The sequence below is a fragment of the Chiloscyllium punctatum genome, chromosome 50 (genome assembly GCF_047496795.1).
Source record: "Chiloscyllium punctatum isolate Juve2018m chromosome 50, sChiPun1.3, whole genome shotgun sequence".
NCBI classification, from domain to species: Eukaryota; Metazoa; Chordata; class Chondrichthyes; order Orectolobiformes; family Hemiscylliidae; genus Chiloscyllium; species Chiloscyllium punctatum.
In genome coordinates, this window is record NC_092788.1 from 28,540,113 (window position 1) to 28,553,982 (window position 13,870).

Here is a 13,870-nt window from a genome sequence, read left to right on the forward strand (position 1 = left end):
CCGGAAATGCTAAAATTATAAATTGAAGCAGAAGTGGTTAACATTTCACAGAAAATGACTGGGATCTCATTTGATACGTTTGATCACATGCTCTTTCTCAATCTCCTCATCCACCCCAGCCCACCCCCCTTTGCGTGTTCTTCCCTTGCCCTCGTTTCCCCCCCCACCACTATCACCCCTCCAGGCAGTCTCTCTCTTTCCTCCGGCCTGCACTCGGTTTCTCCTCCCCCTGCCTGCTTGACCTCTCAAGCACCCTTGCATGATTCTGCCCCCCAATGCTATCTGCCTAGCCCCTCGGTCCTACTGTTGTACCCCATAGAGGTCTCCTCGAAGTGGGTAGTGACAGGAATGTAGCCGTTGATCTTCAGCTGTACTGCACGGCCAAAAACATTAGCTAGTACCACCCCTGGCTGTAGGTCACTCGAGAATGTCTCTGAGTAGGAAGAGTTGACCACTTCATGTTGACCAAGCAGTAATTCAGTTAGGAGGTGTGTAAGGGTGGTCCCAGTCATGTCAATGAACTGTCAGAAAGGCAAAGCTAATATCTGTTGCTAGGAATGGGGCTCAGATGTGATGTTACACTTCACTGCTTCCAAGTGCTTTTGCTGGGCATATATGTCAGATCCCCATTTTAACGATGCCTTTTGTTTTCTGATCTTCAGCCCACAGGGAAAAGCATTCCGTTCCAAAGTGGAGCTCCTGGCACACTTCGAGAAGGTCGGAGATACCACACTCGACCCCAGCGACTTTGACTTCACAGTCACAGGGCGAGGGAGCCCCTCAAGAAGAGAGAAGAAGCCGCCTAAAAAGCCAAAGAGCCCCAAGTCGACTGGTACGGGAAGAGGCCGGGGCAGGCCCAAAGGGAGCGGCAAAGACAAGAGGGTTCAGAAAGGCGGTCCGTCGAAGAGGTTGTCGGATAAAAGCGCGGCAAAACTCCTGGTTAAAATGCCTTTCTCAGCTCCCCTGTTGCAGAAGGCTGAAGGAGCCACGTCTTCCACAGAACAACTTCCAAAGGTGCGGAAAGGCGGGCCTGGCAGGAAGAGGAAGTCTGAGATCGAGCCCCAGGCTGTCCCAAAGAAGAGGGGCCGAAAGCCAGGTGGGGCCTTTGTGGCGCCAGCCATGAAGAAGAAAATCATCAAGGAGTCTTCCATCAAGCCTGAAGAAGTGACTGTTTTGCCAATCAAAAAGAGGAACCTGGGGGAGGAGAGCTCCCCCCTGAAAAAGAGAAAAAGTACCCGCATCTTTGAGGAGGACACCAGCATACCGGTGGTAGGGAGCTCGGTGGTGAAGGAAGGCATCCAGCCTGAACAGTCAGTGACGGATGGTGGAGAGAAGAGTGGGAAAGGACAGAAAAGCTTTAAAAGTGTGATTCACAAGGCAAGAGAGGGGAGTCCGAAAGGCAGGAGTATCAAGAAGGAGCCCCCTCACCCTGCTGACCCCAAGGATTCGGAGCCAATGGAGGTGACTGCTCAAGAGGCGGAGAGCTCCAAGGACAGGAGGAGCCCCTCAGAACCCAAAGACTTGAGCGCAAGAGCGTGTATGGAGGAGAAGCCTCCACGGAGCAGACCCGAGGCTGACCTGCTTCCAAAGGAGCCCTCAAAGACTGAGCTCGCAGAGAAGGGCAAACTGAGAGGCGAGGGTGATCAGCGGGCTGTCATCTCGACTGTGCCGAGGCCGAGTAGAGAGGAGGCGGCAGATACCCGAGCAACTGTCTCGGAGAGAGTTAGCTGACTTTGATAGGAAGAAGGAAAAAAACATGAACGAGGCAGCTGTTGTGTCTTTTCCTCCTTTGTGAGTAGGGCTCTAACGAAGGCTTTCCAGAGCAGTGATGCTGAACCTCGAAGCTTATATGGGGCAAGATTTAATTTCTAATTTCTTCCTTGAAGTGTTTGCATCTGTTAGGTGGTCAAATGTCAAGTCTGTCTTTGTATTTTGTTTGACTCTCAGAACAATAGTGAGCGAGAGATCGCCCCCCCCCCCACCTTTCCCCCTATCGACCGGCCCCTCCTCCACTTCACCCTTGCTCCTTTTCCTCCTTTCCCACACCCTCCGCTGTTCCCACTCTAGAAACAACAAACAACAAAAGCTCACCATGCCTGTGCTACAGTGCCACCATAGGGCCCACGTTCAGTCAGTAGGGTGTCAGAGATCCCCACTCCAACCCCTCCAAGTTTCTGAGGCCATTTTGGAGCTTGCCAGCCAGATTTCAGTCGTGTCTAATGTTGAGCCCAAACCTACAGGGTCTGCATTTTATTTTGGGAGGAGGGTGGGGTCTCTGATGCCGGGGGAGGGTTCAAGTTGGTGTGCTGAAGATCTCATGCCCTATGAAATGTCTTGTCGCTAGCATTGTTCGATGTCACCGCAGGTGGTCGCTAAGCTACACGACAGACTCCTAGAGGGCAGGAGGCCAGTCAGTGCACCCAGCTTCAAACTGTACACACATGCTGGCCCATTTAAGGACACGTTTAGTCTGTTTGTACAGTGTCCCAGTTAGAGAGACAACCCGCCCTGCACTCAGTAGAATCTGTTGCTGGTCAGGTCACTGAGTAACGTGTGGTCCATAGGGTGAATGACCTCCATCTCCTCTCTCTCTCTCTCTGTCTCTCTCTATCTGTGTCTCTTTCTCTTTCTGTGTTTCCTTCTTACTCTCACTCTCTCTCTCTCTCTCTCTCGCTGCTCCCCCCACCACCACCAGCACCACCACCACAACCCCACCCCAAGCCAATCTTATTCATTCAGCCTCAGCCAGGGAGACCCTGAGGATCTTGGGCGTAAGGAGTCATCCTCAGCCATGCTAGAAAAGGGCTTTTTGCCTCATTGTAACAAAGTGAGGGCACAACCCTTATCAGCTTGGGCGACATGGATGAGCCGTGTCCTAGGGCAATCTGAACCCCTGTCAGTTTGTGCACAAAAGGCAGCCTCTGCTCCACTGTCCCAAGTAAACCCAACTGTCTGTGCGTGCACCAGCTTAACCTGCAATGTCAATCAGGGTGCACGCCATGTCCCTGGGCTGTTGAAGCAAAGTGTACAGTATGGTGAGACACGCCAGCCTGAACTGGGGGAATGCTGACGCCACAACCACACCGGTGCCCTTTTTCAACACAGAGCCAAAGTTGCTGCCTATCATTGCTGAACCGGGGTGGGGAATTGGGAGGAGGATGAGGAGAAAACCCTATAAACCTTATAAATCCTATATATACTTACAATTTCCTTTCGGGAAGTGGGAGGAACTCTTACTGTGAAGAGTTTATTCTCTCTCAGTGGGCTAGGATATGATCTGTGCTTATTAAAGGCCCTTGACTTTCATAAGGGATTTTGGGGAAGGACGGAGCGTCCCAACTTATTTTTCAATGGCTGGGCTTTCCCAAGGGGGACAAATGATACAGCAAGCTTTCAAAAGCGAGGCACTCACTTTTTCATTTCCAAACATCCCACATGCTGCAGGTTTTGCCACACCCCACAAACAATGTGCAACTTTTTCCTTCGAACCCAACAGCACTTGAAACCGAACTCGAATCCTCTTTGTTTGCATTCTGCACCCCCCCCCCCCCACCGTGTTCATTTCAAAAGTAAGTGTGGGCACTCTAGGAGTGAAGCGCCGTTCAACTCTGATTTTAGAAACCTGAACTTGCTGTACTTCTGTCCCAATTACAAAAAAAAGTTGATTCCTCTGGTTTGTATGTAGTGAGATTGAGGGGGGGTGGGGGGGCGGTGGGTGATGGGCGATGGGGAGGGGGAAGAGTCTGTCGGCAGAAATCTTTAGGAGGAGACAGTATCCAAAAAATGACCAACTTTTTAAATGTTATATATCCACACAAATACATATAGGACAGTAGGGTTAGCAGAGTATTGTTGTCCCTGAGCTTGTGTTCCGTTTATTTTTGCATTAGGCTGTTGGTTTGATACTGTGTGTCCGAGCGAGAGCAAGGCCCATGCTTCCGCTGTACTACGTGAAGGGTTGCAAACACTTTGAAACACTTGCTGCATCCTGGCGTTGGTGCAACTGTTACGGTTTCCACATCCCACCTTTCCCGCCAGCTGTCTGCTAGCATTGAATCTTACCCTTCCTGCTTGCACTGTCAACTAGAGAATTTTACAGTACTGTAAGCTGTCCTTTATATCGTGATATTATTTATATCTTAAGATTTTTGATTGTGTTATTTTCTTAAAAAAAGAGACAAACTATGATTGGATCAGTGTACCTGAAACATGCCAATGGCCTACGCTTCCAGACATGACTCGTCTTTACAAAATGGCTCTCGCTGGCTAAAGAAAGCAAGTGATGCCTGGCTATGCCCCCTACCCTTGTTCTCTTAGGGATACATCTGGGCTGTTGAAGGAGGGTGAGGAAGTCAGGCTGGCAAGATGGGTGCCAGCTTGCCAGTCTCAGATCGCAAGCTTCGCCATCCCTGGTTTCACTGTGAAAAGTCCGACATTTTCTTAAAATAAAATTTAACAGTATTTTGTTCCCTTTCTGGGTTTTTCGTCTCCTCTCTCTATCTGTCTGTCTGTCTGTCTCTCTCTCTCTCTCTCTCTCTTTCTCTCTTTCTCTCTGTCTCCCTCCCACCTCCACCCTCACTTCCCACATGCCCACCTCTCTCTTTCACCCCCCCATTCCCCCCCTCGACCTGTGCTCCCCACTCCCACTTTCTCCCCCTCTCTCTGCCCCCTCGCGCCCCCACTTCCCCTTCCACCACCCCCCTTGCCACCTTCTCAGGCCACCCCCTCTCTCTGCCCCTCTGTCCCCCCCCCACTCTGTTCCCTCCCAACTCTCTCTTCTTCTCCCCCCACCCTCCTCCCCCATTCTCCCCATCTGTCTGTCTCCCCCTTCCCCCCCTCCCCACTTTCTATCACCTTCAACCCCTCCCCCCCCACTTCCTATCATCCTTCACCCCTCCCCCTATCTATCTCCTTCCCCACTCTTCTTCCCCCCCCCCCCATCCTTCCCCCATCTCCCTGCCCCCCTCCATACCCCTGTCTGTTTTTCTCCTTGCCCCTTTCCCTTTTGTCTCCGTTGGGTGATAGCAGAGAGTTAGGATGCGATGGCGATGAACAGTCCAGTCCCACTAGAGACTAGTGACTGCTGCTTGGAAGTATCTGCCCAGAGTAGAAGTAGTTGACCAGGATGCGGCAAAAGGAGATGCTAGAGTGAAGAGAGCCTGTGACATGTACCTGATACTTAGAAATATCATGCATGTTCGCCAGATAGTAGCAAAGGTACTATCTATCCCATGCTGTCTCCTTGCTTGACCACAGCAGTCCTGCACTGCACTGCACTTCTTTGTAAGAGCCACAGATGTTATTGAAGGAGCCCAGTATACAGACCAGTGACCAAGTCAGATGTTTTAATGTATTACTCTGGGGGTTTTTCCCACCCTTTTCCTCCTCTCTCATCCATGTCCCATTTACCCTTGCTGTAGTACGTCACAGTGGAACTGCTGAATGTGTATCTAAGCCCCCTTGCAACCTCCAACCAAATTAATGGCAGAGGATGGTTAAGTAGATGTAACAAGAGGTGGTCACTCAGTGCAGACAGCTGCACAGTGTCAGAGACAATAATGTGGGGTTCAGATGACTGAGTTTTGGATTAATATTGTTGCTGGTAGTGACCATGCTGTGGATTTGAACCCTGTATAGCAACAGGGAAATGTGTTTTAGTCGCTCCCTGAGACTGGTGGTGCAGCTGATGTCCCCTCTGGTCTGGAGGCACCGGCCTGTATTTTACAGTATGTTATGCCATAATTTCGAGGCAGGGCTGCTAGGTAAGAGTGAGGGCTGCACTGAACTGTGAAAACTACATCACAGTAGCTGCCAGCGAGGTCAGAATTTGCACACACTCCCCCCCCCCCCCCCCCCCCCCCCCCCCGACTTTGCCCATGCCAGGTCTTCAGGGAAAAGTGTACAAGGACAGCGATAACTCCATAAAATCAAAATGGTCCCTTTCACAGGGCAGCACTCAAAGCCCACCGTTTCGATCTTTTAAATTGCACTGATTGTAATGTGGGCTGTAGCAATCCCATGATGTGAATGATCAGCTCCTTGTGGGTTTTTTTGGTGTAGTGATGATGTTTGAGTTGTGGAATGTGGTTCTATGCCAACGCGGAGCTCTTCTAACTAGTGGCTGTTGGATCTTTAACAGTGACCCTGACCGAGCAGGCTGGGCCTTGATATAATCTGTGACCTTAGTTCTCTTTTCCCTCCCCCAGCCCTTCCATCCAAGGTACAATTGAGCACTTTTATTTTAGCTTCCTTTTAGCACTTTATAATGCACTAAATTGTACCAAAAGGCATATTTACATCTGTTGCAAATGTGAGCATGCATATCACAATGTTACTGATCCATTATATTTAGTGGGCCTCAGTAATGAAACCGACATTCTCCCCGCGCTGCCCCCCCCCCCCCCCCCCCCCCCAAATCTTTCAGATAAGAAAACCCCCTCCAGGAAGTGGGTGAATTTGGGTTTCCGTCTGGGTGCTGTTTTCTGCTGAGCTCAGACAAAGCAGTGCTTCTGTTCTGCCCTTGTGGCAAGGGACAGGAGGCTTTGCTTCTGCGTAAAATTCCACACAGCCTTGGCCAAGCACTTTTGTGGACACTTGCACGATTTTTGCTTTTGTTTCTCGATTATCTTGCCATCCACCTCTGACCACAATCCCCTCCAAAAACTTTCAAACAGGGCGTTGACTTTTATATGCGATTTCCTCCGTGCCCATACTGCGTTCTGGCACCAGTGAACGACAGAAGTGAAAATAGACTGACGCCAGTCTTTCAAGAAACTAATAGTTGGACACTAAACAAAAACCTGCAAGGAAATTTCCACAAGCTGCTATAGCCAGGAGTTGCAATAGGCTTTGTTTCCTGCTGCCCTTGTATAGGGGAGGGTGGGATCCAGGAACAGCTGGACTCTGGCTTTGACCATTTCCTTCAGCTTACCACAACTTATCGAGTCATTTAACTGCAGCCCAAGGCCTGGTGTGAAGTCCCTCGGCTAATGTTTGACTGCGTGGCAGGACAGCATTCGGTAGTGAGAGTGCTGTGTTGATGAGAACACTCGGAGAGGATCTAATATTTTAAGAAACAGGAAGTGTAGAAATCCCTGACGTCTTTAAAAAAGTGATGGGTTGTTTTTCCTTATTGTTCTATGTGTTTGCTGAAATGTCTAGGCCAACCTGTGGTTCCTTACTCGCGATAGACAGTTCAAATTTTCAAAGACACACAGGAGACTGAAGCAATGTTGGTGGGTGACCTCGGTGAATTTAGGCAGACACAAAATCTATGCATTTAGATACTTATAAGATGAAAATTTCCTTGTGTGTTCTTGTTCAGTATCCAACTGTTAGTTTCTTGCAGCTTTTTGTAAGATTGACATCGGTCTATTCTCACTTCTGTTGTTCACTGGTGCCAGAATGCAGTTGGTGGGGGGAGGAAATTGCTGTCAAGTCAACGGCTTGTTTGTGAGTTTCCTGCAGACTGCTCCCACTGTCACCTGCACCCTAATGTCACCCAGCACCAGGTTTCTTATACCGGCAGTAACCTGCATCCAAATGCCACCTAGCTCATAATTGTCGTCTTCCCCATTGCTGCTGCAGACACCATCAGATTGTCACCTTACCCAGTGAAGGGCAGAGACAGCCACTTGGAAGGTTGGGGCAGCTGCGTTTGTCCAGATAAGTGTTTAACCCAGGTGGTCTGAGGCAGGTTTTGGGCCTGGGTGTGTTTTGAGCGGATGCCGAAACTGCGATGACAGATCTGTTGTTCATCCAGGGCCTGGCCTTCGTGAGGTTTTCAAGCGTTGGAGGAGAGAGAAGCAGCTGCTGAGCAGGCCACAGTGACTATCTCCCCTTGTTGTAACTGTCTGACAGGTCCAAGAATCCCGTTGCTGTAATTTTACTATTGTACCACAGCCAGACAGTGCTTTTGAGACAGGCTTTCCATCTGCCAGTAGTTTTGTTTTTACTGAAAACAGCCCAGAGCACTTCCACTGTAAAAGCTTGTGTTCTGCATGAAAGACCACTTCACGCTGCCATGTGACATCAGGACTCGAAATTACTCAATGGCTGTTTGTAATGGATAGGTACTGCAGTCTGCAGCATGCTGGCGTTTGACTGGCTGTTCTCATAGAACACTCACCTTTTAATCAGAGCAGAGGGCCAAATCCTGCTTTTGTTGCAGATTGTACTTTGGCCGACTTGAAGCCTCTGTGACAAAATGTTGGGATTTTTGGGTGGCTGAAGCTGTGAGAGGGTTTTTTCTGGGGGCTGGGATGGCGTTCACGGGTGTTTCCAAAGCTCAGTCGCATTGTTTCTCAATGAGTGACCATCTCCATCTCGGTGCCATCGCACCCAACTGCACCGCTACAGGTTGTTCCTGGGGACTGTCTGGCAATGCCAAAGGACATGGGACCTTTAGAGGTGGCTGGTGGAGCCCCGTCATAACGTTAGACCAAATCTGAGAGGCAGCATTTGTGGGAGCTGGGTTTGTTGTTGCAATACCCTGACTGGCCAGCTGTGTCACTGTCTCTCAGTCTGTGTCTCAGTCTCTCTCTCTCTCTCTCTCTCTATCTATCTATCTCTCTCTCTCTCTCTCTCTCACACACACGCACACGCACAGTGCTGCATTTAGAAGACCAAGGGAGTCACTGTCTAGCAAGGACCATCAGCTCAGCTGGTCCATCCTGTGTGTTATGTTAGACTATGAAATGCTGAGCTTTAACTGTACCGGCCCCAACTGTCACCTCAACCCATCCCTTCCTTTTGGGGGGTGGGGGGTTTACTTTTCTCTGCATCCCTGTACAAGATGTGACCAAGCCTAGAGTCTCTGCAGTGAAAAGGCAAGCGTTTTTTTTTCCGATTTAGTTAGGGGCTGGGGCTACTGATGGAGCATCAGTCAAATTAAACTCGGTGATTGTCAGTAGTTTGAATCACAGAAGAGCACTTTCTTCCCTTCTCACGCTGTCCCCCCACCATTCCCTGTCCCTCCCTTTGAAACAAGTACACAGGCAGTGAATCGACCATTGCATGCTCCTTGCTAGGTACTGTCTTGGAATGGTTTGCATCCTTGTTGATATTTGTCACATTGATTTGACTTCATTTCTTTGAGTGTTTAACGTGCAGTTCACTGGAATAGCAGAAGCGCTGTGGGTGTCGGTGAGGTGATGTTAGTGAGAAGTTAGACAGAAGGATATGTCATACAGACCCTGCATTGGCCCGTCTGCCTGCTCTGCCTTGACCTGGCGGCGAGGGGACCTATTGACTTGTTAACACTGTACAGACTCACTGATTAAGAGCGACGTCCCTCTCCATTGTGGAGAACTTTAGCCAATACCAGCTGTTAATCCTAATTGTGAAGAGGTATCTGTACACCCATCAACAAAGACCACGGGGGAAGGGGGTGAATGAGCACTTAATTCCACCACCTCTGGGGCGGGAGGTGCCTGAGATCCTGAATGTGTCATTGTGAATCTGCAGCTTGGAGTGGACTGGAGTGAACTCACTCACATTCCCAGCCAGGTGGAGCTGTGGGATACTCCCGAAGGGTTTGGCGGGAGGGGTGGGGAGGAGCTGTATGTCAGACTAGTTAGACCCAAACATTGTACATCGCAAAATTTGACAGCAAGGCACTGACTGTGGCCACTGCAGGTGGGTTCACAGATATCTCTCTGATACCGGCTTTGGGACTGTGTAGTCCAGCGGCCCAGAATGTTCTGGCATTATTAAACAGATACTGCAGGCAAATCCTTCCTTCCTGCCCCAAACAAATCCTCGGTTAGTCTTCCATTCCTGGAGAGTTTTGTTCGTGTGTGCCCATTAGCTATCCTTCCCCCTGTTGGAGACTGCTCAAAGTCTGCCATGCTGGGCAAGCTGTCCTTAACAGTGACAACAAAGTTTAGTATGTTAAGGGAAAGCTTGGAGTGATTGGATCATGGTGTGACCATCACACTGAGACTATCGGTTTGTATCCTGAGTCCCTCAGCCTCCCTCTGTGTGACGTGCATGCACAGGCCTGTGTGTGTGTGTGTGTGTCCATTAGAAAGTTATAGCCGTGTTCAGACAACGTGGAATGAATGAAAAATTATTATTCTTGTTTCCCTGTCCCTGTATAGTGCCAATTTTGGGAGGTCCCCTCCAACAGCAACTTGTATTTTTATGTAGCATCTTCAGTGTAGTCAAACCATCGCAGCATGCATGCAACTTCATCTTTAAAACCCTACTTCCATTTTCAATTCCAGGATTCTCACAAGCGCACAAAAAAGAACTGATCGCTTAAAAGCAAAGTAGGTAAAGGTGTCAGATGGTGCAGGTGGCAATTTCGGCCGGGTTACACTCCGAGGCTTTGGGTGAGGGGGGAGAGGCAGGTTTCATCCCAGAGACCTGATATCTCCCCTCTCTCTGAATCCCTTTCAGCCCTCATCCCTGATGGCAGCAGCGATTAAGCTCACTCCTGGCCCTTTGAAACTGCCAGCTCTCAATCTGCCCTGGCGGAATGTTGAGGTTAGATTGCCGGCTGCCAAGTCCCACTCCAGCCGCTGAGAGTTAGCAGCGTGTATGCCCCCACCCTCGCCACCTTTCTGTCCTCTGTCCTTTCACCAAGCTGCGGCCCTGTTCTGTTTCTGCTTGCCTCCAGAAGGAAAGCCTTTCACTGCCTGGCAGTGCCTCTTGTTAATAGCCCTTCCCAACAGTTGGCTGAACATCTGCAAAGTATCCAAATGACTGAAGCAGTGTGGTAAGGATCTGCCAGAAAGCATTTTCTAGTCTGCACTCCCAACACGTTTGTTCTTGTGTGTATTGTCAGTGACTAGATTCTTCCCGTAAACGAATAGCCAGTAACACCTAGGTTTAACCCCGTGGGTCTTTTATTCTGTAGAATAACGCTTTTGTTTTTGCACGGAAATAGAGAGAACAAGTTTATATTTTTTTTAAAAAAAAGCATTTAAAAAAATCATAATTGTAAAACTGTTCTGCTTGTGACTCCTCCGAAATGTTTCAGTAAACAGAAATATAAATTATATTCTATATAATTGTTGCTTTTACATTGTTCACCCTTAACCATCACCCTAGGTAAACTCCGTCGATGTGCTGGTGGTTTCTCTTTTTGTTTTAGTTAAGATGAAGTTACTTTAAACAAAGAAAGAGTACGTAAATTCAAGTCAGCGTTCCAGTGCTCCTGTGCTGACACTTGCCCGGTGGAAAGTCGGGTGTTGAGAGTTTAACCCCCTTGGCCTCCCCCCTGGGCCTGGCCCACAGACCACAGGGGTGCAGAGCTGGAAGGTGGCTTCGCCAGAAAGTGGGAAGGGAAGAAACGGGTGGGGTGGGGTGGGGTGGGGTGGGATGGGGGAGACTGATTTAGGGAGACGGGCTGAGAAGGGGAGCTGCATGTCAGGGAGCCGGGGGGGGGGGGGCAAATGTGGCCGCCCCACAATTTGGCGATGCGTTTCCGCAAAATTCAGTGACCGCGGCCAATTCTTAGCCGTTAATGTGTGTGTGTGTGCTGATTTGATTTTTAATTATTTTAAATAGATAATCCGTTTGTCCGGTAAGGATTGACCGGTTGGGGGACCACCTGGTTTATATTTTTTACATTTTAGTAATATATAGAATATATAAAGCTTCCTATAGAATATAAACATATAGTTTCCTATAGAATATACATGTATAGTTACTTAATAGATTCTAGCTCAGTGCTTCCTTTTTCTCTTGTACTGTCTTGATTACCGTGACTATCAATGCCGGGCCTGTCGCTAGTCTGTTGGCTCGAGTATTCCTGAAAGCTCTTCCTCGTTTAATGACACTAGAGTGCTGGAGCATTGGTCGTGCTAACTGTGTGGAGTTCCTGTTTACTCAGCAAGCTGGAGGGGACTGCACTCAGTCATGGCGGAGTCCCTGTCTGTTCGGTGAGGTAAAAAAGCTTTGATGCTGACTGTGTAACCGTGTTGACATTCCTGCTCAGCCCGGGTCAGGAGTCTTCTCGTCCGTGATTATGTTGTTTTCTGTTTGTTGCCGGGGTATTGGGTGGGTGGGTGGGTGTAGGGAAGTGAAGCCCAATCACTGTGTGACAGTATTGGAGTTCTTGTTTGTTCAGCAGGGCAAGGATAGCTCACTGTGTAACTGTGTGTTGGAGTGGGGTGGGGTGGGGGGGCTGGGGGTGGGAGGGAGATTCTGTTTTATTCAGCAGTGTAAAAAGAAAATTGACTTGCTCACTGTGCTGTGTAATGGTATGGAGTTCTTGTTTATTCAGCAAGGTAAGGGTCACTCACTGTGTAACTGTACCGGGTTGGGGGTGGGAGGGGGCAGGCTAAGGGTTTGAACTACTGTGCAGACTGTTCGGTCTTCTCTCATTTGCCTTCCGAGTGATTCTTGAATGTGGTTCTCAGCACATTTGAACTGATGTGGTCTCCCGTCACTGTCGAAACGCAAATAAAAACTTCCGAGTCCTTCAATTTTAATCATTTGTAAGAGTTTTACTTTGGCGGTTAAATGAACTTTCTTTCTTTAAGTTTCCTTGACCATAGGCTTCCAGCCCTTGAAGTCAAAGACCCAGCACGTGGAAGCGTGTGGCGCCTTTCAACTCCAGGGCAGATCAAGATGCTGGCACCCTGTTTAACCCTTGTCTCCTGGTGACTGACAGTGATAGGGGAAGGGCTGCTGCCTCTGGTGGAGGCCGGGCAGCTGACCAAGGGTCCGAGACAAAGCTACTTGAACTGGGGCTGGCTGGAGGAGGAGCAGTCATTAGGTGGATGGTAAAGGCCATAGGGAGAAAGTCGTGGTTAATGAGAGTGGTGCATGAGCAGGCCTTGGAATGGCAGAATCACTGATTTCTGTCTGTCACGTCTTCGCCAGTTCGCTCCTTCTATGCTGGCCCTGAGGGAAAGTAGATGGCCCACTGCCCTCCCACATGTACCCACCCCTGTGTTGGTATGTGTGCGAGCCCCAGAGTCAGTATACTACCTGCTACTGTGGCTCCAAATGGCCTTAGCTGGTTACCTCCCTCCCAGCTCTTAGTTGGAACAGCAGAGGCTGCATGCCCCTTTTCTGAGTCAGGAATGATCCCAAGTTGCAACCAACCTTTTGCCATTCCTCACCCACTTCACGACTCCCTCTCCTTCTTGTCCATCCTACCTTTTGAATAGATGGTTGCTGACCCATGTCACTTTGAAAGACCATGCCCAGTTTGGTGCTGGTATTTACTGGGGGGGATTGAAGCAGGAGACAGATACTCGGGAGTGCTCAGTGTTAGAATGTGAGTTAATTTCTGTGTGAAGCTTAAAAGACTATTGCCGCCACATTCACTTTGGGTTTGGTTGGTGAAGAGAGGTTGACCTTTTTGTTGGTCATTGGGTAAGAGACAGGCTAACCAACACTGACCTGAAGGGGTGCCATGTAAATTTGGCTTGTGGTGGATTTTATCAGCTGTTAAACCATCTGTGTCATTGCGGTATCTGAAAAGCATCTGCCTCGCGAGGCACTTTAAAATTTGTCGCTGCTAGAAAATTAAAAACTCCGTCCATAGCTTTTCGGACACAAGGATGGGTGGTGGCTCTGGAAAGGCTTGTTCCCCTTTGACTTGATTTGATGCCACCACCACAGGAAATGCTGATTCCACAGTCACTGCAGGCTGTACCCCTTCCAGCAAGCCTTGGCTGTTGGCCCTTGAATGCCTGCTGAAAGTCACTGCTGTTAATATCACGAGGGACCTGATCCACCTCTTTGCCCTTCCTGCCGGGATGCCTTGTTACTCATTTGAAATGTTTAGTGGAAAGTCCCCCGTATTACGCGTGTCTGCATGTGTCACTTCCATCTGGTGGATAACAGAGCGCCTGCTGACTTGCACCTCATCCCTGGTTCTCTCCTGGATATGAACATCACTGCCGAGGCA

At 49.3% G+C, this 13,870-nt stretch overlaps 1 protein-coding gene across 3 annotated transcripts in view; it reads left to right on the forward strand.

The window, feature by feature from the left end:
• Positions 1 to 6,754, forward strand: part of mecp2 (methyl CpG binding protein 2) — a 67,946-nt gene extending 61,192 nt beyond the window's left edge. For all 3 annotated transcript variants that reach the window (XM_072566542.1, XM_072566540.1, XM_072566541.1), the window contains one exon: positions 663 to 6,754. In XM_072566542.1, coding sequence (XP_072422643.1) covers positions 663 to 1,731 — 1,069 coding nt within the window. In that variant the 3' untranslated portion in view covers positions 1,732 to 6,754. The remainder of the gene's footprint in view (positions 1 to 662) is intronic.
• Positions 6,755 to 13,870: the final 7,116 nt, after the last annotated feature.